The sequence below is a fragment of the Siniperca chuatsi genome, linkage group LG8 (genome assembly GCF_020085105.1).
Source record: "Siniperca chuatsi isolate FFG_IHB_CAS linkage group LG8, ASM2008510v1, whole genome shotgun sequence".
NCBI lineage: Eukaryota > Metazoa > Chordata > Actinopteri > Centrarchiformes > Sinipercidae > Siniperca > Siniperca chuatsi.
The window spans coordinates 19945931-19970985 of record NC_058049.1 but is presented as its reverse complement, the minus strand read 5'-3'; the positions used below and the strand labels follow the sequence as shown (position 1 = coordinate 19970985).

General features: G+C 42.5%; 1 protein-coding gene across 4 annotated transcripts; it reads left to right on the top strand.

The window, feature by feature from the left end:
* The first annotated feature begins 403 nt into the window (after positions 1–403).
* On the top strand, positions 404–24444 carry n4bp3 (NEDD4 binding protein 3). Of its 4 annotated transcripts, none has more exons than XM_044206302.1 (10): positions 404–659; positions 19011–19291; positions 19428–19551; positions 20421–20633; positions 20973–21094; positions 21232–21427; positions 21506–21598; positions 21689–21940; positions 22128–22386; positions 22674–24444. In XM_044206302.1, the coding sequence occupies exons 2-10, from the start codon at positions 19044–19046 to the stop codon at positions 23054–23056; spliced, it is 1890 nt and encodes a 629-aa protein (XP_044062237.1). In that variant the 5' UTR covers positions 404–659; positions 19011–19043; the 3' UTR covers positions 23057–24444. The 4 variants fall into 4 exon arrangements, with proteins under 4 accessions (XP_044062237.1, XP_044062234.1, XP_044062235.1 ...); XM_044206299.1 differs by having other exon boundaries at positions 405–659; positions 19428–19599; XM_044206300.1 differs by lacking the exon at positions 404–659 and adding an exon at positions 8263–8400 and having other exon boundaries at positions 19428–19599.
* The last annotated feature ends 611 nt before the right edge of the window (positions 24445–25055 follow it).

Below are 25055 nucleotides of genomic sequence, written 5' to 3'. Positions count from 1 at the left end.
GTTGTGTGTGTGTGTGTGTGTGTGTGTGTCTCAGTTAGTTTATGGTAAAACTACATTTAGGAATATGCAGCATGTGAGCACAATATGAACTCAAATAACACATTTTTTTAAAAACAAGATTTTGACACAGGGCCCCACTACAAGACTGATAAAGCAGGACCCGCATTCGTTAATATTGTAGCCTACTTTACACAATTAATCAAATTACCAAAACCAATCAAGCAAACAATGAACCTGGGACTTTAGGGGGCCATGGGGGTTTGGGGTCCTTGGGGCTAGTCGCAGCCCTGGTGTTAACTGTTTCTCTTTACTGCACCTACTTGCCTGGTCGCTAGATGGCGCTGTCCCTCTTCACAACCTGAAGTGTGTCAGTCCAGTTGCCGAGGGACAGGCACGTGCTTCCCCGCCTCTCGTGTTTCTCTCACTCTGCTCTCCGCTGTTCAAACCTCCGAGAGGGAAAAGAGACGGTCCCGGCCTGCGCTTCTCTCTCTCTCCACGCCGCCAGCGGGCTGATCACTGCCTGCTGCTCCGCACTAAGTCCTGGAAAATATCCTGCGGAGCCACGTAAACGCCGTTTGTTTCATTATATAACCAGCGAGAGACAGAACTGCAGCAGAGTACCAGAGCTGGTCCAAGAGATGTCCTGCATGCACAATATGGTGAGCGCCACTTTTTCTGATCTTTTCGTGATCCGCTCCCCCTGCACATGCAGCCGGAGTCTGCGTCAGTATTTGTGCGTGGTTTGTTGTGGTCCATGAGGATGGCATGTTCAAAACTTTCTGCAGACTAGACCTGAATAAATAAACTTGAAGATGTGCTTGACTGTGTACATTAAAGCCTGTAAACTAATGACACAGTGTTGCTCTCAACTGGATCACAGAGTTTTTAGTAACTAAATCAGGGTTAATCCTTACAATGTGTTTTCACTGTTGTCCTGGCATTTGCACGATTTTCCAGCGTGTCTGTGTGCAAGAGAGGAGAAGAAGAAGAAAAAGGAAACTGATGGATGATTTTCTTGCCATTTGTTTCCTGTGACTTTGCAGCAATGGTGGTCTAATGCACTTCCACTGCAGTGTTTGGCCTGCAGTGACAAAAGCAGTTTCTGTGTGTGAGAGAGCCTGAGTGTGTGTGTGTGTGTGTGTGGGGGCACCAGCTCAGTCTTGGGGACTGCCAGGCTGTTGTCGTGGAGACCAGAGGCCACAGGTGACCTCTGACCTGAGGACTCATGGAGCATTGCAGGGTGAGTCCTTTGAGTGTGGTGGTTATGGGTGTATGCTGGTGTTGACGCAAGTGAAGGCGCACGACTGACAATGGAGAGACAATGGCTGTGTGAGTTGTTGTTGAAGGCTGCGTGGTAACCATTCCTGTAATTTAGGAATGGATTATAGGAGAATTCAAAGAGGTGATACTGAGGTGATACACTGCTGTCAAGTGAATGTGTATGATCACTGCATGGCAATCACTGAGACAGCTTAAGTATTGTTTAGGGTTAAAGTCACCACACAAAAATGCATTTCTCCATTTCATCCAGCCCACTTCTGTATGACACAGAGGTGACTGAGAGTCGGGGCTGAGAGATGAGATTTCGCCATCAGCCCTCCTTTATCATCAACTGCGAAAACAAAGATCAAATAGTGCGGTGTTAAGATAGAGTTGCACGAGATCAGGATTGACTGCGAGTCAGTTCACCCAAATCACACACACACTCCCACACACACAAATCATATTTTCTCAGTTTCCTCAGTGGTATCTATCCATGCAGATAGCTTTAGTTTTTTTGTGCAGAAGTTTTGAGTTAGTGTCTGAAACTTCTGTTCCAAACCAAATAAAATGGAAATGGAATTTAATTTGTGCTGCTAAAGAAAATGACATTTGACTCAACAGCACAAACTAACTGCATGGCTACACTGGCTAGATACCACTAGTGTTATGTGACAAAATGTGGTTGTTTCTATTATTTGGGTGAACTGAGCCTTTAAGGCTGCTTTAAAATAAAGTGAATCACCTGTTGTTGTTTCCCCACAATGGCCTTTTTTAATAGTGTATGCTCAGCCGATTACTCGATCAGTGGATCTACAGAAAACTAATTGCAGATCATTTGGATTGATCAGTTGATTGTTTAGGTAATTTATCAAGCAAATACAGCAACATATGCTGACTAAAACTTCTCATCTGTGAAGTTTACGATGGATTTTCTCTGTTTTGTCTCACTGTAGAAAGAATACCATTTTAGAGAATTTTAGAAACATTAAGAGAAATATATAATATCAATTATTAAAATATTTGCTATTTGCTTGCCAATCATGTATTTTTAATCTTCTCAAAGAGGTGACACTGATTATTGCCACATCATCAACATTGAGGTATACGATCAGAGGTATCACAATGCGTGATTTTGTCAATATCGCAAAGCCCATCTCTTAGCTAAAAGCTTATTGGTAGATTTTTTTCAACAACCTATTAGCACAGTCTATTTCTTTCTCAGCAGAATCAACCAGACAGCTGATGTGATGTCTTTGTTCAGCTGTTTGAGCTCCCAGGGGGTTGGCACTCCCCAGTGTGTGTGTGTGTGTGTGTGTGTGTGTGTGTGTGTGTGTGTGTGTGCATACATACATGCATCTCCTTAAAGCACCAGCAGCTGATGAAACACTAATTCTGCTGAATTGTCAGATGTCTGCTGACCATTTGCTAAATGTTGCCTAACATCAAGAGAGGAGGATACAAACTCCTTTCCACAGTAATTTTGAATCAACTCTATGCCGGTGTATTCTCACAGTATGATGTTAGTCCTGATGTAAAGCTTAAATAAAGGTGCAACAAATCCAACATCCTTGTCACCACTGTGAACGGCACCACAATATACTGCTAGGCTTTTTCTTGTTCTGTAGCATGTCAGTGCATAGCAGGTCAGTCATGCATACTACAGTCTAGCAGATGGTGGAGCAGGGAGAGCACATTTGTAATGGCACTGTGTTGGTTGACAGAGATTTCCCCTCAGGCCAGCCAACTAATCAAACACTAATCAGCCCTACTTCCACTCACTGGGTTCGGTCTGTCTCCTCTCCTCAACTCTGTTTCTTTCTCTCCTCAGATTTTCCTCCCCATTATCTCATTGTTTGCTCCTAATCTTGGGTTTATCCTATTACCCAATGCTCTCTCAACTGTCTGCACTCATCTCATAGACTCTTTGGACATGGCCATGCCTGATAGCTCTGAGGAGAAAGAGTCATGCTCTTACACTTAGAGCTTTCACTCCTCAGTCATCCCTCTGCCTGTGGCTGGCCTGATACGCTCTCTGGGCCGTCTGTTGCTGCGATTAAAGCCTGGCCGGGTTAAGAAAATCAGTGTGGGGCTTGGCCAGGCGTGCAGGGCTGCCTGCCTAGATTCTGCCACTGTTGGATATAAGGCTGTTTAGCTCAAAGCTATCACAGTAAATGGTAATACTTTGCATGACTTTATTGTTAGTAGAATCTAGAGAAAGTGTTCGTCTGTGTAACTAACTGCCAGAAAATATTTCCTATGTAATTCTGCACTAGATGATAAGTTGTTTAACCACATTAACTAACCAGTCCACACAAACATCCTCAGTAAAACATTGATTTATTTTACACAAATTCAGCTGGATCTAGTTGCAGGGCTTACACACTTGAACTGAGTTGTTTTCTAAGTGCCACGACAGAGAACACACCCAAGATAATCATTATCCCCAAGTGGCAAGTGTTTCCTTATAGCTGAAGATTGATCTTTGAAGTATTTCTGACGTTTCCTCTTGACAGATTTAAAACTAGAATATAATAAAACTACAACTTAATAAATTAAAAGGAAACTACTTGTCCTAGAGACGCCTTAAAGGTCCAGTATGTAGGATTTAGTGGCATCTAGCGGTGAAATTGCAGTTTTAAACCATTGAATACCGCTCGCATCACCCTCCCCTTCCAAGCATGTAGGAAAAACGCGAACGGCCCTATCTAGAGCCAGTGTTGTGCTTTGTCCATTCTGGGCTACTGTAGAAACATGGCTGTGCAACATGGCGACCTCCATGGAAGGGGACCCGCTCCCTCTGCAGATAAAAACTGCTCATTCTAAGGTAACGAAAACACAACAATTCTTATTTTCAGTTTATTATACAATAATGAAAACATACTTACAAATATTATATTCCATTTCTGCCACTAGTTCCTCCTAAATGTTACACACTGGACCTTTAAAGCTGCACTAATCAATATTTTTATATCAACAATTGCTAAGTTGACTATTGTAATGTGAATAAAGTTGCTTGTAGTGAGGAACCCACAGAGAATTATCACCCAGCTGTACATCATCTTTCAGCTCATTGTTTTGGTTTTACAACTTTACAGCCTTTGTTTGGCAGGCAGCGTTTTCAGCAAAACGCTCTAAAAGCCCACAGACAAAGTTAGCAACTAGCTAATGAACATAGTGGAGCATTTAGCAGCCAAAGAGGCAGACATTTCCCTCAGGAGTTGGAGGAGACTAAAATAGAGCCAAAAGGAGAGTGAATACTGGACTTCAATTCATCAGGTGAACAGAAACACGACTCCACATGAATGGCAATGTTGCACTGCATCTGCTGGATGTGTAAATAAGCAACATTTTGCTAACACATTAGCTATAACAACTTTATAAGGTGATGATATGTCAGTGTTCGTGTTTACAGCTTGTTCTATTGCCGCCAAGTGGCCAAAATAAATCTATTAATATTGCTTTAAAGACAAATCTGCCCTTAAACACTTAACACTGTTCAAATTTTTAATACCTGCAGGTCAAATGTAGATATTGGCAAGTTGTTAAGGGTGTCACTGACTTAAGAAAAAGTAGATAAGGCAGGTCAAGGCAGAAAAACAAAGTCTACTACAATCATAAAATAACACCTAGAATGCGAACAAAACAGACTGATGATATATGACAGCGTGCAGGCATCTAAGCAAAGAGCAAGTGTATTTTCTCTGCTTTCCTTGTCTAATCCAAATAGGTCAGAGCTCTTTCCATACACTTTGAATGTAAAGCCTCTGTCCACCTTCTGCAAACATCATACCTGCTGTCTACTACATAAAGTAGATGATGTGATTGTGCAGCCAAAACTTTGATTTCTACATTCATTTTTAGATGAAGCTTAAACATAGCCACATTATCTGCCAGAAAAACAGAAAAAAACTTTTGAAAACTTTTCACAAAATAACACAGAACATCACAGATTGATGATATATTAGTGTAAGTGTGAATATGCATGGGTGGATTTGGCATAATGAGGAGCTAGCTTGCTAGCTTTGATTAATCAAACTCTCTTATGGTGCCAGATGAACCAGACCCAGCATGCACTTAATATTTAATCATAGTAAAGTCTACTGTGCACAGTATTTCCTGGGTTATTACTGACTGCATGGTTGGCTGACCTGCCACCTGACTGCTGAACAATAATTTTAACCTCATGGGACAAGCGGCACCCTCTGACCTTCAGAGGGGAAAGGTCTGAGAGTGTAGGAGGGTGGACAGACCCCATACTGTGACCATTGTCTCTAAATGTCACCAACTCAGAGGGCAGACGGAAATAGCCACTAACTCTGACAGCATCTTGTCAGAGAGAGGTAATCTCGTCCTGGGACTATTGTCTTGTTAACAAATGAAGTTTTCCCTGTGAGTCAACCGCGGTGTGTTCACCTCAGCGCAGCCTTATTGTTTCCTCGTGTTTTTATTGATCGGGCTTATCTCCCCATAAGGAGTGCCCGCACTCACCTGCCCTCTATAGATATCAGCAGCAATGGTTACCCAATGTGTGTGTTGGGATGAATTATGTGTGTGCAGAGTACTTGGCCGTTATCTCTTTTATTTAGTCTGAAGAGTTGTAGCGTTGCAGAACAAAAGACCACGAGTTGAAGCCCTCCTCTGTGAGTGGGCATTGTTGTTTATTTATATCGTCGAGGCAGCCGCAGCTCTGTTCTCTCCAACAGCATTTCAGTTTGCTGTCGCATCCTGTTCTTTTACATAAAATCAATGCGGTATATTTAAAGGTTACATTCAGTTACCGTGACCTGTGCATGTCTCAATTAAGTCACACGGGTAGTAAAGGGGAAGAATGTTTAAGACTCACTGGCACTGTATTGGTCATCTTTTACCTGTCTGGTTTGTTTTATAAAGAAATAGTTTGACATTTTGGAAAATACACGTCATTAACTTTTTTGCTGAGAGTTAGATGAGAAGATCGATACCACTCTAGTATTTGTTCGGTAAGTGTGAATATACAGCCAGCAGCCAGTTAGCTTAGCTTAGCACAAAGACTGGAAACAGGGGGAAACAGCTAGCCTGGCTGCGTCCAAAGGTAACAAAATCTGCCCAGACAAAACAATTGTCATTTTTACACTTCGGTTTTGATACAAATTAAACAAATGAGGTAAAAAGTGTTAATTAGTGATCCTTTGCGCTAAGCTAAGCTAAACATATGCTGGTTCTAGCTTTATATTTACTGTACATACTTGAGAGTCACATCAGTGCTTTCATCTAACTCTCGGCAAGAAAACGAATAAGCATATTTCACCAAATGTCAAATTATTACTTTAAGAATTGAACTCTTCTCTAATCATTCACTTTTATGTGAAATCTATCTCTGTGAAATAAAATAGTCCTGCTAGCTTCTTCTAAATCCTTACTGACAGAATTTGAAAATGTCATGTTTTTGTAAAATAACTAAGGCCAAACTGACAGACACACCAGAGCTCAGGTGGGTGTCTGACCCAGGATAATGTTATTTCTCAAGAGCCAGAGATCCAGCGTGCCTCCCATAGCTGCCTCCTGTAATGTTATTGTCCAGAAGAGCTTATGCAGAGGAAATTAGTCTAGCCCGGGTTGTCTTCTCGTCTAGTTGACTGGTCAGACAGGTACAGTATCTGCAAGCAGGCCCCGGCTCGTCCCTCTCTGTTGTTTCTGCCTTGTATTTCCATCTATGGATCTCCACATTCCTTTTCTTTCTCTACCCTGTCCTCCCTCCTCCTGCTGCCATTTTTCCATCCATTCACACATACACATGCACCACCTTCACCACTCCTCCAGGTCCCCAGAACTTTCTTGTTGGAGCTGCTCTGTTGGCCAGCTGGGAGACTTACAACTGAGAATCTGTGGAATCTCAGACTGGATATGCCTGTGGGGCTCAGAGGTAATGACAGTTACAGTGGTACCTGCTCAAGTGTTAGAATGGGCTGTCTAGCTTTGATGGGGTTATCCCCTCCTTTCATTTTTCAGCTGATTTTCTTCAAATTGCACTGGGCAGGCCAAAGGGCACCACAAAACATCACATTCTTGCTGGAATGCCTTTAATAGCTTGCCAATCTCTACATAGTGCATCTCTGGGTGGCAAGGTGCTTTATTAGCTGGGATTCCTGTGTGCCCACCTATTGGTGCCAGCTTTAAGAAGTCCAGATACCTCCTCCACTCCCCTCAGCTCTGCTGCCTACATCACATGGCGAAGAAAGGAGTCACTCTCTCCTGGTTAAGGAGCAGAGAACAATGTCCTCTCTTTTCTCCCACCTCAGATGCAAGTGTCTCCAGTTTGAGTTATGTAACTTGATACGGGGCAGAACCTGTCCAGTAACCCAGCCTCAGGAAGGGAGACTTACACTCAGACTATTGTCCAGACGGTCCACGCCGAGACAACCCCCACATGCTCTCATTTTCCACTGGTTTCTCATATGCGCTCTCTTATTTTTTCCTACCCTCATCCTTCTTTCTCTGTGTTCCTGCTGTCTGTCCTTTAACCCAAGTCTGATCCCTCATTATTGTCTTATTTTCCGTGAGCAAAAACAAGACACATTGCATCGTTGGTATTTGTCTGGTGAAGCTGGCTCTCGTGTGTCAATACAGGGTCTGGATTGACCGTCTCAAAGCTGGTTCACATGTGGGGCTTTTGTTTCTGGAACTGGGAGAACAAGTCCAACCACACTGGCCTCCTGAGAGGGCTCAAAGAGATGAGCAGGTGAGGCGGGGAAGAGAAGGAAAAAGGAGAGGGTGGAGTGTGAGCAGGAAAGTCCCAGGCTCTCTCAGGGAAGTCCAGACTGACTTATAGCTGCTGCAGAGGTCAACTTAGTGGTTTCTCTCAGTTTCCTATGTAAAACACACAGGTAAATCTGCAGTGATGCTGCTGTGTGTAGTGAAACCATCCTCACGCACATCTTAAGATCAGCTTAGTCTTCTATTTAGATCAGTGCAGTGTCATCCTGTCGTGGCCTGCAGCTCCCTCCTATCCACACCTCCCAACTGCCATCACAGACTGAGAAACAGGAAGTCATGTGGCGTGATAATCAGTAGCGCGAGCCTGAAACAGAAAGAGAGAGAAAAACAGTGAGCATGGGACTAGGAGCAGAGAAGTGAAGTTTCAGGTGGACAAACAGACAGGTAAAGAAGTTCCTACCTATATTTTTTATCTCTGTTTATTTTTAATTGCTTAGAAAAACTTGTCTAGTATCACACAGTCTACTGTGTGATACTGGGCTTCAGATCAAAGCAAGAACTCGCCTAACCTGTATGTGTATATTTTATACATTCCTAAGCTTGCTGCTGGGGTACTTTGACTTATTTATATGCCAGCAAGCTCAACATGTTCTGAACTCACTGTGATTTCAGGCTGCATTGTCAAAGAACAGCTTAAGCTGCAGAGAGGAGAGGAAAGCAGCCTGATTGTTAATTACTCAGGCCCACGGGGCATGCTTGTTTGCAGTGGAGTTGAATTGGAATTAGCTAACTTTTTAACTAAATCTTTTCTCCTGGGCGAATGACGTCACTCTGAGCAGCAGCCTCAGCCTCCCCCATTCGCTCCCAGCACAGAACATATGCTAATTAACTGTTAATTATTGAATGTCCCAAAATGGAGCCACATGGTGCTTAAACAACAATATACAGGATTATTTGCTCCGCTGAGCTGGGCATCTTGATTTCTTCAATAAACCCTCTTTCCATTACAGTTTTTTTTTCCTGTGTTTTTTTGATGGTCTGACGGTCTATTTGTGGCCCTGGAATTCCCCCTGAGGACTATTCACGGCTCAGTGTTGTACCCAAGCTGGTTAACAAGATTTCCTTGGACTGACTTTGTTCTTTCCGATTGTGTTTTAAGAATTGCATAGCTTGAGGCAAAATGTCACAGCCGCACAAGGTGAACGTTTCACTCCTGTTTTTCTTGTTGTTTTGTTGTCATTGTTAACTCTGCACAGTAAAGCTGTGACCCGTGTTGACTGAACAAGCCGTTATTCAGTAGTTCCCACTGTGCTGCTTCTCTGTACTAACGAAGAAAACAAACACTCGCTTTATTTACAGAGAAACACCATGGGAGGAAAAAGTGCTGATCCTCTGACTCGGCATCAGTGTGCGTCAGTGTTTACTACGTGACACGCAGCCTCCTCGGCTCATCTTCTGGTGTTAGAGTGCAGTTGAGATCAAAGAAAAAGTTTGCTGGGATGTGATCAGTAAAGCCTTTTAACTATGCGGTATAAACCTGCGGCCTAAGTTGGAAAGCATTAAAATTTAAAGCAGTCATACTGTGGGTCAATCCGCAACTGCGTATTCCTCTGAATCCCAATCAATTTTCAGCTGCGGTCCACACATCCTCCTGTTTGTGTTTGTGCTGAGTGTGTGGTCTGACATTGACAGTGTGTGGATAGATGCGTGCACGTTCACTGCTGCTGTTAAGTGGAATTGGTTCAGGTGTGGGTCGATGTGGGAGCCACTCGATTTCTATTGCTGTAATCACAGAACGGTGACTCCTACATGAACCGCTCCAGGAAACAAAGAAGCCACAGAGAGAAAAGAGAGAGAGTCTTTGCTCACGTCCCCCTCTATCCTCGCTGTAATGAATTTAATAAGAAACAAGCTTGCGTGCTTTTGTCTTTATCAGCTCAATTTAACACTATATGGCTCCCCCGCTCTGATTATGTGGTAGAATTATCATTCATTAAATGACTGATATTACCAACATAGCTCTCATGCGAGCTAAGGGGCTTTGGATAATAGACCCTGTTGTTTAGTTGTTGTTTTTTAAATAACCCACAAGACTTGAGGGCCTGTAGCAGGGAAACCAGGGCCCTCCACATCACCCATATCAGTGCTGTATGGGTGATGTGAAGGCACATTAATAATTACCTGGTGAGAAATGTAAGGAATGTGAGTTTGTTTCCTCACATCGCTCTCTCCCTTTACATTCTTCACTCTGAACTTCTGCTCTGTGTTGAATACAGCTCTCCTGATTGCAGCAGTTGGCAAACACTGTACAGGCTCTGCTTGCTAACAAGGTTAACAGAAACCAAACAGCGAATTTTAAATGGATTCAAGATTAGATTAAATTAATAGCATGCCATTCTGTTGTTTGCTTTCTCACAAATTCCAATGATGTTAGGTGAGGAAATATGTCTGTATGGTGCTGTTTTTTACAGTTGTTGACTGCCTTGATGGCATCATGGGAAGACTAGCAATATGTGTGTTTATCAAGTGTGATTTCGCAGATGTTGCTGATGGAAAAACTCTGAAGGAATAATCTTCTCTTCACTGTAATAGTCTCAAAACAAGTAAACATGTTGGTTTTCAATAATAGCAATCTCATCATGCCAGGCACTTTACTTAATAAAGAGATATATGCACAAAATGTGTCATGCTTGCAAGATTGGTCAAAATTGCTCCCGCAGTGTAAAGATGCATCCCCCCTACTAGTTCGGAAGGTTTGTTTGTCTCAGGGCCAAACAAATACAGTAATTCTTTTTTTCTGGAGGATTTGGTCCTTCAGAAAGCCCCCTAAAAGTAACATTAGGAGCTCTGTCAGCAACCCCAGCACAACGTTACCTGGGACAGCACTAAGAGCCTTTTTTCTTGTTACTTTAAAAGTGAAACACTGTTTGAAAACACAAAAAAAGTAAGCTCAGCAGCCAAACAGGGTTATGTTAGAATGAAATAACTGTCTGATCTTACATTTTTTCCTTATAATACTAGGTCTGACTAGCTCTACGGTGTAATACAAGAACAATGTTGTTTCCCATGTCTTCCACATGGATCATCAGTTGGTGAGGAAACTGACTTTTACCTGGAACATGCAGCTTTAGCCTCAGTGTTTTAGCAACAGTTGAATTCGTTCAGAGAGTATTTCCTCCAGTTCAACCCCCAGATTAGTAATGCGGGACTCACTATCTCGCTTGACGGTGGAATAGATGGATAGTGTGAGACATGCAGTTGTTTGCTGGATACATGTAAATTAGAAAGTAATTTAGTGAAGGAACCCACAATAAGTTTTTAAATGATATTTGCCTTTATCAGATTTACCTCTAGTATTGGGTTTATTTGGTTAGCACGTTGTTTTTACCACTAAGGGTAATTGGTAGATTAGTAGTGTGTGTGTTTGTGTGTATGTGTGTGTGGGACGAGTGAAGGGCAAGTGGATGTCACTTAAAACAACACTGATGTTAGGTACTTATCCTTATGCTGCTAGTAATCTCTCTTTATCACACACACACATAATCACACACCCATAGAGGTTGAACTTGTAACCTCACAGAGGGATCAACACAGGCATTCATCTAAACAACGTTAAGGATTATGCAATCAATCCTTTTCACACCACAAATTGAAGACTCTTTGATATTTTAACAAAACAGACTCTTTGTACTGTTGGAAGAAAACCAGAACAGGGTTGTTATCGAATACATTGTCCCATAAATAACACTAATAATACATTTGGAGGTAAGAGGTGGCCCTGTGAACACACTCCCTCGGGTGCCATCTTCTCACACTGAAGCAGCCTTATGTAACATCAGTCAGATCCAGATCAATGAGGTTCCATGAAACACCATTGCAACCAGTCACCCCAGATAACCCCAACATTGCTACTGTAGTCAGAGTCAGTAATTGAATTCTGTGCAGAAATACAATACTGTAAAGTCAGCAGGGGCAGTAAAGGCCAAGGCACACTGTGCAGACCGCCATCAATAGGCTAACAGATGCAAAGTGAGGAAACCAACCTCAGCTGGTTCACCTCAGAGGAAGTCTTGACAGCTGACTTAGTGGAGTGAGTCCAGGTCAGAGCCAGCCAGTCATGATCAGGACTGTGAGACGTCGAGTTGAAGGGCTCATAAAAATGAAACCTGATGTAATTGCAGATCCCCTAATCCCCTAGCCATTTGTTTCTCAATTTGTCCCAGGAGAGTTTGATAGCATTTAGTGTTCAAATTTAGAAGTCTCATCTGTCTGCTCAGCACCATCAGAGAGCCATTTGGAGAAGGAACCAGCTCAAATCCATTAAACGACTAAAATGTAATTTAATCTAGATATTAAGATAAGATAATGAGATGGATGGCAGCATTTGATGAGGAAGGATTTATCTTTCAATACGTCTGATATACTGTAAATTTACTGGACACACTAATTATATGGCGTTATTATACGTTTCAGTCATAACTAGGGGTAAACCTTGAGATTTGTCCACAAAATTGTGATTATCAGTAAAACATTGCTTCAAAAACCCATATTAGTGCACCACACAGTGCCAGCAAAATAGCTGGACTAATATTTTATTCATAATGATGAATCCAGAGTGTATACCATGGTGTAGTATAGTATACAAGCTGCTCCAGTGTTCCCTAAAATGTGGCAGTTCTCCCTTGTCAGAACAAAATAAATGTCTGTCTGCTCCTAACTGTGTGTGTGCTCAATAGCACCCTGTATCTACGGCCATGACCAAATATGACCTGCTGACCTCTGTAAAGACTCAAGTGTTCGTCATCAATGGAGACAGTGTGAGACTGAACACTGGGCCTTCAGCTTTAGGACCGCCACCTCTAACCGCCAGTGAGTTATGTCCCATGTTTCACAGAGAGACTGCTCCTCATCTTTAGTGTCATGAAATGAAAGTCAACCTTTTATGGTAATTTCTGTCTGCTCTCTCATTCAGAAAACAGAAGACAAGAATCACCATGAGGCAGTGTAGCTCGAGGCATCTGACCAAATTTCCATGTCTGTGTGTAGCTTGTGTCTTGTCAGATTTTACAGATTTATGATGCTACATGGCACACAAACTGCCTTCAGACGCGCAGAAGAAGGAACATTTCATGACCCTGCTTTTCAACGCCTTGGCACCTCTGTATGGCCTCAGGGTCTATGGAGAGGAACGAGGTCTGTCTGCCTGATTGTCTCCCATCCATAATGAATAACCTGCTAACAATTAGAGGCTGCTGCCGAGCACTCCTCGGCTGTCATGCCCCACAGCCAGAGACACTCTCACACTCACTCATTACACCCTAGCATGCAATAGTCAGTCAGAGTGGAGCGCTCCTTTGCTGCACCTGTAGGATGGTTCCTTCCTAGTCGGCCTACGGCACAGCTCACCCTGCTGCTGCTGACAAATTTAGACAGTTGAAATACCATAATATCAGATGAAAGTAACACTTGAATTTACATGAATTGAATTGTGTGCTCTCTGTGGTAGAAGCAGATCATCCAGAATAACCATTAGTATATGGGATAATTGATCCAACATGTTGAAAAGCTGCACTGATTGGCTTAAGATGGGTGTTGTTTTAAAGCTTTTATGTTATCAATTGTCCTACAGGACACCTGAATCTTTTGTGATGGAAGATGTGTTTACTTGTTTTATTTTGGCAACATATTTGTTGATAAGAAGTCACTCCTGTCGTTTCTTTGTGCCACAGTTCTCAGAGATCCCTGGGCAGGTAAATGGCATAGACAGTGATACCTTTTTTCTTCTTTGATATTTTCCTCCAATACATTTATTTTACAGGAACAATGCACATTGATCAACATAACTGTAAATGTGGCAGTGTAAACCAAAACACCAATTTCCCATTTCCATAGAAATTTGAAAATGTCTATTTTCAGCCACGCTAGCTTGGGATGACAATGTGGGTTGGTTGGTCCATCAGTCCACCAATTTTGTCCAGGCTGAAATATCTCAAATATTTCATATTTGATGTATTGCTGTGAAATGTTGTCTAGACCTTTATGGTTGCCAAACAATGAATCCTAATGACTTTGGTGATCCTCTGACTTTTCATCTAACGCAATCATCATCATAATTTTGTGCAGTTCTTTGGTTTATGACTATATATCTGCAAAATGAATGATGTTCCCATCATCCTCACCTGACCTTTGTGTTAAGTGCTAATTAGCAAATGTTGTTAGCATGCCAACACGCTAAACTAAAATGGTGAATATGGCAAATGTTATCTGCTAAACTGTTAGCATGTTGACATTAGCATTTAGCTCAAAGCATTGTGCCTAAGTACAGCCCCACAGATGCACTAGCCTGGCTGTTGACTTTTAGTGTTGTTGTACTCTTTTTCTGTAAGCATGATAAGTCAAACCTCTGACACTTCAACAAACCACCATAATATCCTGCCATGGCTTTGTTTGTTGATAGAAAGTGTCCCAAAAGGAGGGCCGTCAGGCTATCAGGAGTGAGAAGTAGGAGTTAACTATATCACTGCAGTTCACTGTAGAATAGATTAAATAAGGCTAGTGGCTGATTTGGTAATCGCTCTATAGTGTTTTACACAACTAACAGCTGTGAAAACTAGCGAGCACAGCTTTGATAGAGTTTATATAATGTAACAGAGCGTGTGTTGTGTGGGAGTTTTAGATGTAACCTGCAAAGTTACCCCACAAACATAAACAAACTTTGATCATGGAGCAGGGGAGAGAGAGTGCCGAGGGAAGAGGGCAGAGGATCTGCTGCTGCGAGCCGTGCATATGCTTTTTTTGGGGCTGTGTTGAGTGACCCGTGCACACAAGTGCGAGTGAGCGTCCGTGGGAGTGAGCGTTTTGTGCAACAAAAACTGACGAGCCCGAGCTTGTGTTCTGCAAAGCATCTTTGGAATTTGTTTTCCCCGTTCTTCTCTCCTCTGTCTCAGTCCCAGTGCTGATCTGTGTGTCTCTGAGGGTTTGAAATGTCCACTCTTCACGCTCAAGCATTTCATTGAAAGCTTTGTTTTCCCCACAGGAGACCTGATTATAATATTTTAGGAGAGAGAGTTCTTTAAACCCTCCTCTTGAAGGCTGCATTTTTTGTTTTCTTTGTGATTGTAGTAGAGTGGCAGTTGTAAGGTTTTCTAGATGAGTTAGGATATCATCCTGAGAAATCTCAAGCCAAAACCTTCACTGCAAGCCTTTAGAGACTCACACCAGCACCATGTTCACGTGGTGATATTTCCCTCAGACAAAATTTGGAAAATATTTTATATTGATACCTCTTTCAGTTTGATAAACTGTATAGTCCCACAAGGTACTTATGACAAGGTGTGATGACCAGATATAGTCGGTAAATCTGTGAAAGGTTTTCATTCATGTACTAATTTTACTTTAGAGTTCCAGTTTACAGCAATACACAAGGAGGCCACTAGAAACATGCACAGCAGATGCAGGTAAAAGTGCACAGTATCGGAAGGATAGAGAGGTTCATCTGTTACCTACACAGCTCTTTTATACGCTGATGTTAAACAGTTTTATGTTTGATCAAAGTTAGCAGCTTTTGAAGAAGCTCGTCACTGCTTTGAAAGAAACATAAATCAAGAACAGAGCACTTTTCAATTAGACCATAACTGTTCAAGGCTGGTAGGAAGCATTGCTTTGATCCGTGTCTGTCTATGTGTGTGTGTGTGTGTGTGTGTGTGTGTGTGATTTAAGGAGGTGTGTTGCATTTCAGGGCCCCTTGGTTAGTCAGGGCTGGGCTGTAAATCGTGCTGTGTCTCCTGGTTTACTTGGGCCCATAAACTAGAAGGCAATTAAGGAAAACACAAAACTGGATGCAAGATTTCTTCAGTCCTGCAAGATTTGTGGTTGCAGCCTAACAGGATTTTTTCCCTCCTGTCTACCCCAAAAGGAATTGCTTTGCCTCACCAACCCTCACCTCATCCCCAGCTTCCCATCAAGTATTGATTGGCCTCTCATGTCTTTGGCAGATACAAGACACACAAACAGAGTAAAATACTCTACCTAAAAATACTGTGTCAGACCTTGGCCAGTGGCCATTAGGTTTGGCCCACTCATGATTTATTCATATGGTGTCAGACACATAAACATTCAGCATGACCTGCACTGACCCATATCCATCATGTCTTACTCTGACCCGGCGCACAGTAAGACTGTCCTGGTCGGACGGCACCAGAGACGTTCCAAGTTCACAGAGTGTCACATTTTATTTTATTAGATTCATCATCATTGATTATCGGGTTTCTTTCCTCAGCCTGAGTTCAGCCTGTCATATATTGGCTTATTAGGTAGCCGGATGCTTTAGTGGGAAGTTTTACATTGGGAGAAATAGTACCTCATGAATATAAACATGAGCAGCTTGGGCTGCTTTGATCTCAGCCTGGCGGAGAGCCCTGAGTGGAGTGGGGCTGGAGCTGCATTTGCACAGCTCTCTCTGCCTATTTTATCCATTTGCATAATTGTTATAACTGTTGAGGCCAGCAGTGCAAAGCACTTGATAAATGTGGATTGTATTAGAAGTAAGAGGAGATGCCAGAGTGTCACTGCACTGGTGTCTGTGCTCGTACATAGTATATTTCGGTGTGACAGCAAGAGAGAGAAATTGCTTTAAGGTAGCGTGTGTGTCCTGAGTATGCACTGACAGAGAACTGACGGTCAGTTGGCAGGATGGCCCAGTCATTAATTTGGACGAGTCCAGGTTTGAGCCCCCTATGCAGCCATGCACCTGCCAAAGCATTCTAGAGCAACCACGATACTGGAGTTTTTGCATGTTTCCTCCAACAAATCATGTAGGACTACATAATGAAAATTTTATTAAAAAGAAGTTTCCAAAGCTTGGTTCAATTCATATCACTATTGTTTAAAAAAATAACCTGAAACTGACGTGAGATAGGTAATCAATCCATCCTAGTGACCATTTTTTGCTTTATTTTTCTGTAAATCGTGCTATTGTTTATAGTAATGCAGGAGCCAGTAGGAACAGGTTTGAATGCTCACCTTGATCATTCAGGTTGGATCTTGTGACAACATACCTTTACAGTAGCGTGTTTTTGGCAGCCATATCTTAAACATCTGATGTCCTTGAATGCAAAAAAAATCATCTCAAAATTTGTGGTATGGTTTGAAAAATGGTTAGCAGTAATGTTAAGTATTCAAGATTGGTAGTTAATGTGCTAAAACAAGCAAAATATCCAGTATGGCCCTTTAAACTCTACCTGTTCTATGTGTGCCACATAAGCTGGCTGAGCACAAAAGGAGAATTTGCCTCCCTCTGGTCCCATTTATAGTTAGAAAGACTGCGGCGTGTTTGTGAGTTTTATGGTCTCAAGAAGGTTTTATGGCTGCTGGGGGTGTTTATGCACGGGAAGAGAGAGGGTCAAAAGGGTGAAATCAATAGTGATCCTTAATGAGGTTGTCTGAAAAGAAGGAAGGGAGGGGATATGTGGGTGATTTGACAATTGATGGTGGTGGGGAGGTTGTAGAGAGAAGATTTGCTGCGTGGAGCTGAAGAGGCTCAAACTCGAGTTGACAAAACAATAGTGCCTCTTAGGTAGGTGTTGGGGTAACTTGGCAACTTGGTTTAGTTTTGTCAGTCAAGAGTTCATTGTATTGTTTCTTTTTATCTACAAAATGTTGCCTGCTGTAACTGACAGGAAACCTAATCTCACACAGACAGCCATCATATCTGTTAAAACATTTATTCAGGCCATGCTACACTTATGAAGTGTGACTGGTACATTTGGATACACATGATTTTCATGAGAGACAGGAAACTTGCAAACAAAATAAGCTGCTGCAACACTTGATTAAATATTCCATACTGTGTATTGTTACCAAAGCACTTTTTTTATTTTTTTAAGGCTGTTCTTACGGCCTGCTTTAGTAACCTAGTTGGATCAGAGTTACATAACAGGATTGTGATGTGACATATGCTGCCCTACCTCAAAAAAAAAAAAAAACAACATAACCCTCACTGAGTACATGTTTCACATGATCCTGTAGTCTTTTGATTTGCCATTGGAAAAGGATAATATGAGCTTCTGGGTGGCAAGACTGATGCTGTAACAACTGCATCATGAAATAGACATTTTCAAATTGGTTTGGGATTTGTCCTCTTTGTAAAGACATCATTTTACATTAATTGTTCTCCTATAAAAGGGTTTTCATGGAGGTCAGTTTGTGTGTGTTTGTTTTGGAGCGAAGCGCTATGCTGTGATGTTGTGGGAAGCTGAGTTGTTCTAGCTGTGCCCTGAGACAGCTGTCTGTACAGAGAAACACAGCTGATGAAACGTCTGTCAGCTCTTCCTCCAGAGACCAACATCCACGCAGGGTAGTACACAGGCAAGAGGTGGAGTTTATTTCCTATTGACTTTGGTGATCCCTTGACTTTGACTCTGTATTTAGTTATAATTAGCAAATGCTGATATGTAAATGCATGCTAACATGCTAAAATAACATAGTAACCGTGGTAAACATATTTGCTAAAAATCTGCATGTTAGCATTGTCATTGTGAGCATATTAGCATGCTGATGTTTGCATTTAGCTCAAAGCACCACTGTGCCAAAGTACAACCTCACATAGCCGCTAGCATGGCTGTAGACTCTTAGTCTTGTTATTACAGTGATTGTATAAAAGCCCTCGAGCTGCAACGATTTATCGATCAGACGATCGACAGGAAATTAGAAACAATACCAAAATTCTGAAGGTCTTTTGGGTTTTGGACAGTTGGCCGGACAAAACAAGACATTTGAAGATGTCACCGTGGGTGCTGAGAATTTGTGATGGCCATTTTATTTACCATTTTGTGACGTTTTACAGACAAACGACTAATCGATTAATTGAGAAAATAATCATCAGATTAATCAATAATGAACATAATTGTTAGTTGCAGCCCTAAAAAGCCCAGAATGAACAGGTACCTGGCATTTGAAATATTAAATGTGCCATCAAGAGCATGGTTATCTTGGTCTACCTACTTCACCTTCCTTTGAGCACTCAGCTCATTTTTTACTTTTTCTCTTTTTTACAGAGCACACCACCCCCCCACAGAGCCCTGTAACCAATGGCAACCTCAGTCCAGACTCTTCCTCTGACCCGTGGCCCCAACAAAAACTTCCGTAACCCATTCCCAGCCCCGCCCCTATCCTCCCGTTGCAGCATGGGAAGTGTAGGCAGTCTGGTGGAGAGGCCAGATGTGTCTCCGACTAAAGGCAGCCGTGCAGTGCCCCAGGTGAGACCCAAACAGACCAACGGCCTCCTGAAGAAAGGCTTCACCCAAAGAGAGCTACTCAACTACCTCAACATCACCAGGTGAGTGCTGTTATAAAGAAGCAGATGCTTTCATAGCACATTTCACATGCTGCAATTTTGAAGGCGAAGTAGTCTGCAAGGTACTATAAAACGTGACAGGACTTGACCTCAGTTGACCTACTGTGCTTCCAAACAGAAAAGAGCCTAAAGCAAGCCCAAGCAGTGACGGCAAGAAGGACATTATCTCTGGCCTCAGCTCTGCCAGTGCCCGTGAGGAGGACAACTTATATGCCAAGGTCTACCATAAAGACGGCACCGAGGTAGATTTGACAAAGAACTCACTGCCAAGTGGGGGCAAGTACGAAAAGGTGAATATTGTTGTTTAAAATACTGCGAAAAGGTCAATTCAAGAAAGTTTTATCTTATTTTTGGGTGATTAAATCTATTATTTTATCAAAGAAACATAATTTTGCTAATCAACATTTGCATTAGATTATTAAACTTCTTTCAACATAAAAGGTCTTGATTTGACTTAGGAAGCTATTCTATCTCATTTTCAGCTAGAGCTGACAAGAAACAAGTCTGTGTATTACATGGCCACCAGACATATATTACTAAGAGATATTGATAACTTAAAGAATCAGGGCAATCATAAAGTATTACATCTTAAAAGTACTTTAAGTAAAGTTACTTTAAAGTATGCCTGAAAACAGTAGGTATGAGGACGACTGAGTCTTGTTCACCGATTCAGGCACAGATGCAGATAAATGACTTCTCAGAGTTCTTTTTATTAATGATATACAGCCAGCAAGTGGCTGCTTGGGCTGTGTAAAATTGAACAGTATCACATTTATACATCTCTGTCAGCATGATGCAACACCCCCATAGCCTGTTACCATCATAAATCAACCTTAAATCTCTTCCAGAATCTGCCACTTGCTGTGTTCTGAATTTATTGCTGCAATCAAATCTCACCTTTTTTTGCTTGAATTGATCAACGCTAAGAACACAGAGGGTGGAACAGCATTGATTTAATAGAAACATTGTGATTTATGTTCCATAGCCCAGCCCCCTTTGCTGTGAGTAAGGTCTTTCTCTCCCCTTTAGCCTTCACTCAGCTACTTTCTACTATCTTTGCATCCTCTAAAAGTGCCCTCAACTTTGCTGGCTCTTGGTTCTTTTTCTCCAGGCTCGTTTTAGGTCTTCTGCCTTCAAGCCTGTCACCCCCAAAAATTTCAGCTCCATGCAGAACCTCTATCCATCTTCCAAGTCGGAGGATTTGGACCATGGCGTTTCTAACGGGCTGCACAGAGCCTACGCCCATGTCCCTAAAGCTGTCTCCACCTCTTCCTCCTCTTCCTCACCCTCCCGTCATGGAGGACCGACATCCAGTGGTAACAAGGTATCTGAACACATGATTGTAACTTTAAGCCTTGAGCCAGTTCCCATGAATTGATGGCCATTCCCAGTTATTACCTCTGCCAAGGAGCTGGCTAGTCCATTTATCTGGTTGTTTACTTGTCAGAATATCTCGAAAACCTTTTCATAGACTTCAGTTTTACTTGGTGGAAAGTTGAGCTATGGGCCAGGGAACTGGATCCAGTCTTTGTACCTTTATTACAAAACAATTAACTACTCATGATTTGTCATTTTATTCAGCAATTATTTGTGACTAAAATTAATCTTTTCTCAGCCTATTAATGTTACAGTGATGAAAGACTGTATAATTATGACTCTGTAGGCCCTCTCCTCGGTGCGTGGAATTAGCCAGGAGGATGATAACCTGTCAGACTCGGGCCATAACTCCATGAGCAGCCTGCCGCCGTACCGGCCTCCCTTCCGCCCACACCTGGCTCACATCAGGTCTGCCACAGCATTATTGTCTACTTTATATTCAAAAGAAGTATAGCTATAATTGATTTTTTATACTTAATGACTGTGTGGGTAGTGATGATGGAAGAGATTTGAATGGCCTTCGTGGTTTCCTTTTTTTACCCTAGTGCATCTATGGGCCACATCAACACCATCGGCTCCCTGGACCGCACCCCTCTGGGCCTAAAGGCTGTAGGGTCAGGGGGCGTGGCCATAGGGGAGATGGCGTGTCGGAGCATGGCGACCCTGAGCCGTCTGGCTCCATATGGAGGGGAGGCTCCACCTCCTTATGAATGGACACTCTCCCTGTCTGTCGAGGAGGTGGTGAGTACTGGACAGATGGATGGGAAATGAGCAGGTCAGTATGATTTACAGATTGGTAAGTCATGTTGTCTCTTCCAGGTCCGGGATCTGGAGGAGCGCCTGGTGGAGAAAGAACATGAGCTGAAACAGATGAAAAGAAACCTGGATGAGAGTGAGGGCGCCATCGCTCAGGTGAATCTCATTGGATTTGTCTGTTCTTCATCATCAATCTATACTTCCATTTCTTTTGAAGTTTGACCCCCATCTGCTCGCCGCATGCAGGTGTTTGAAGGGAAACAGCGTCTGTGGGAGAAGGAGGTCGAGGAGCTGAAACGCCTATATGCTGCCAAGCTGCGTCAGGTTTCCCAGCATGCCCAGCGTTCCCATCGCAGCCTGCAGTTGCAGTTGTTCAAGGCCCAGCAGGAGAAGAACCGACTGCAAGAGGAGCTCGACAGCCTGAAAAGGGAAAGGAGCCAGGAGGCTGGAGCCATGGTAAAGCGAACCAGTCCGACTCTGGAGGAGACGCAGTGGGAGGTAAGGGCTTGGAAGGACACTTTATGGCAGGGAGAAGCACTTAAAAGGTAGTAATTACAGGGGACAGTGGAGATAACTGAATTCCTTCCTTGTTTGTCCTGTTAAAATGATCACAATAAGGTCTGTAGACCTTAAGGTCTGTTTCTCCTGCCCCTATCCCTTATTTTCCCATTACTTTATCTCTCAGGTTTGCCAGAAGTCAGGGGAGATCTCCTTGTTGAAGCAGCAGCTGAGGGACTCCCAGGCGGAGGTGACCCAGAAGCTGAGTGAGCTCTTCCAGCTGAAGACGCAGCTCAGGGAGACCCGCACAGAGCTGCGCAACAAGGAGGGCCAGATAGATGCACTAAAGCTAGTCCTGCAGGGGACACAGCGTCGCAGACCCCCCTCTCAGAATGCACATGAAGATGGAAAAGGAGCTGAAGAGAGTCCTTCAGCTGGGGCAATAGGTAGTTTTATTATCTGCCTCTTAAATGTGTGTACATATCATCACTGGCAGTGTTTGAATTATGTGCTTTGATGGTTAAAACTGGGTTTCTTATCAACACAGCAGGCGCTTGTCTGGGTTATTTTGAGTTATGATGTTTACATGCTTGGAACCAAAATCAGGTTATTTGACTAACCAGGTCAGGAGCAGAGTTCTCTGAACATTTAAAAGCAGCCAATGTATTTCATTATATTTCCCCTACGGCTCTGCTGGACTGTAGTTGAAGCAATGTGAACCTCTTCGTTGCAGGAGGGTGCGGGGGCCCTACAGAGGAGCGTCTGCGCGCAGAACTTCTGCTGGAGCGACGCCAGAGTGAGGCCCAGGCCACAGCTTTCGAGGAAGAGAGGCAGACATGGCAGACAGAAAAGGACAAGGTCATCCGTTACCAGAAGGAGCTGCAGGCCAGCTACTTAGAGATGTACCACCGCAATGAAGCACTGGAGAGGGAACTGCACCAGCTGAGGGCAGGCAGAGAGCGAGGAGGAGAAGGAGCAGGAGGAGGAGGGAGCAGAAATGGGACATTGGAAAGAGAAGTGCCAGAGCTGAGGAATGAGAGAGCAGGTGAAAAACAAGAGGACAGACCTTCCTCTGGTTTGCCGTGGATAGAGAGAATTGAATCATCTGAAATTTGAATGTGGCTTATTTGCAATGCAAATTGTTTTCTCCCTGTAGTATGGTTTCTACGGAAGACCATGTCCGCCAGGAAAAGGAAAAGAAATAGACTTACTATTCAGGTTCTTCTCATCTCATAATTCTTTGTCAAAATTATGTGATATTATGAGTAAATAAATTAAATGTTGACTTTCTAAGTCAACATTCAAATATAAGTCAAAATGTTGACTTTCTTAAACAAAACTATGAGGTACTAAGTCAAACTTTGATCTACTATGTCAAAATTATCAGATACTCTGTCAAAACGTTGACTTACTAAATCAAAAGTATGAGATATTAAGTCAAGACTGAGATAGTGATTCAAAATGTTGACTTACTATTTTAAAAATTCAACTTATTATCTCAGAATTTTGATTTAGATTAATAATTGTATTTTTATCAGGCATAACATTTAATCAATTTTTTTTCTTTTCCTAGCAAAAATTGGCTTCCATAGGTTCTTATCCGTTTGATATTCTCTGCCCATGCCCCCTTGTTGTTTAATGTCCTTATCCTGCAAAGACTGGACCAATCAACTCCTACAGAGCACACAAATACTGAGGGTAGCTGCACAGAAATACTGTCTGTGCTTCAGTGTCAATTCTATAAAAATACAGCCAAGCACCTAGACTGTCCTGCTTAAGACTTCTGTCCAATTATAAACCTGTAAATGAGCAAGTTGATATGCTGATTGTTACTATTTTGTGTTCATTTGGTAGTTACTTTTTGGTTTGGACTGCAGTATAGTCTTGACAGTAACCAAAGGGATTTTGTGTGGTCTGGTAACATCTCAACCTGTTCAGTCTGTGCAGAAGGTTATGTGGATTCAGGGTTCACCTGGGCTCTGGGAGGAAAGCTGCATCTCTGGGTTAAGTATCGAGGATTAAAACTATCTGGTGCCAAGGTACTAATGCTATTTCTTTGCCATCAAGAAAACGGTGTACCCTACTTAAGAAACTGAACTTTTTTCTCATTCAGTTTTCAGCAGGTGCGATCTATATATTTTGTACATATCGTAATTTTGATTTGATTGGCCTTTTGTCATTGTATTACAAGCACACTGTTGTCTTAAATGGGCATATTTCCACATCTTTTGATTGCAATGAAAGCAATCAATAGATTATGGTTTTGAACATGACTGCCCTGCTTGTGCGATTTGTTGCACAGCCAATAACATCAAATGCATGACGTAGGTGAAGTTGTTCTCTTGTATTGTTTATTATTAATATATGAACATTCAAAAGCCAGCTCTCCATCAACCTTTCAACATACTGTGACTCTTGTCTATTTACTGGAATTAAAACTGTACAGTATAAATATATGTTTGTTTTGGATTCATAATAAACATTTATGAAGTGGTGTAAAATTATGTTGTCGTTTTCTGGTGTAAATCAGTGGTGCAAAATGCTTTATAATAAGCTTTTCTGTCTACCGTTGTCTGAATTAAACTCACCAGAAATCACTTATCAAAATGTTAGAGGCGTAACTGATGGCATTCACCCGAGGGCTCAGACGCCTGCCTGCTCTGAAGGGGCTTAAAATCTCCACAGAGCGTGCCAATAAAACCCAAGGACAGGAGCTTTATGACAGAATGGACAGAGCAGTGGCGGCTTTTGGGACTAATGTGGCTTTTAGAGGTTTAACCTTCAATCCTTATCTCAGCCTCTCTCTAAGGCCCTCCCTGCTCTACCCCAGCCAGTCCTCACATACCAGCTCCTGCAGTACAGACGGCAGAGAGGTGGAAGGTCAGCTGAGATGGAAACAGAGGAGACTCCCTGTTTGCACAAGAAATTAGCACTCCTATGGAAACCATCAAATGTACAAACTAGAACGCAGTGGAGTGCTAAGGATATCTTGGCAGGGATGAAGGCTTAATACTTGACTTTTGAAGTCAGAGCATATAAATAAAATAGTGTGAAAAGTGAGACAGCACATGGAAGACCATAAAGCACGTTAATTTTTTTGTGCAGGGTCGTAATC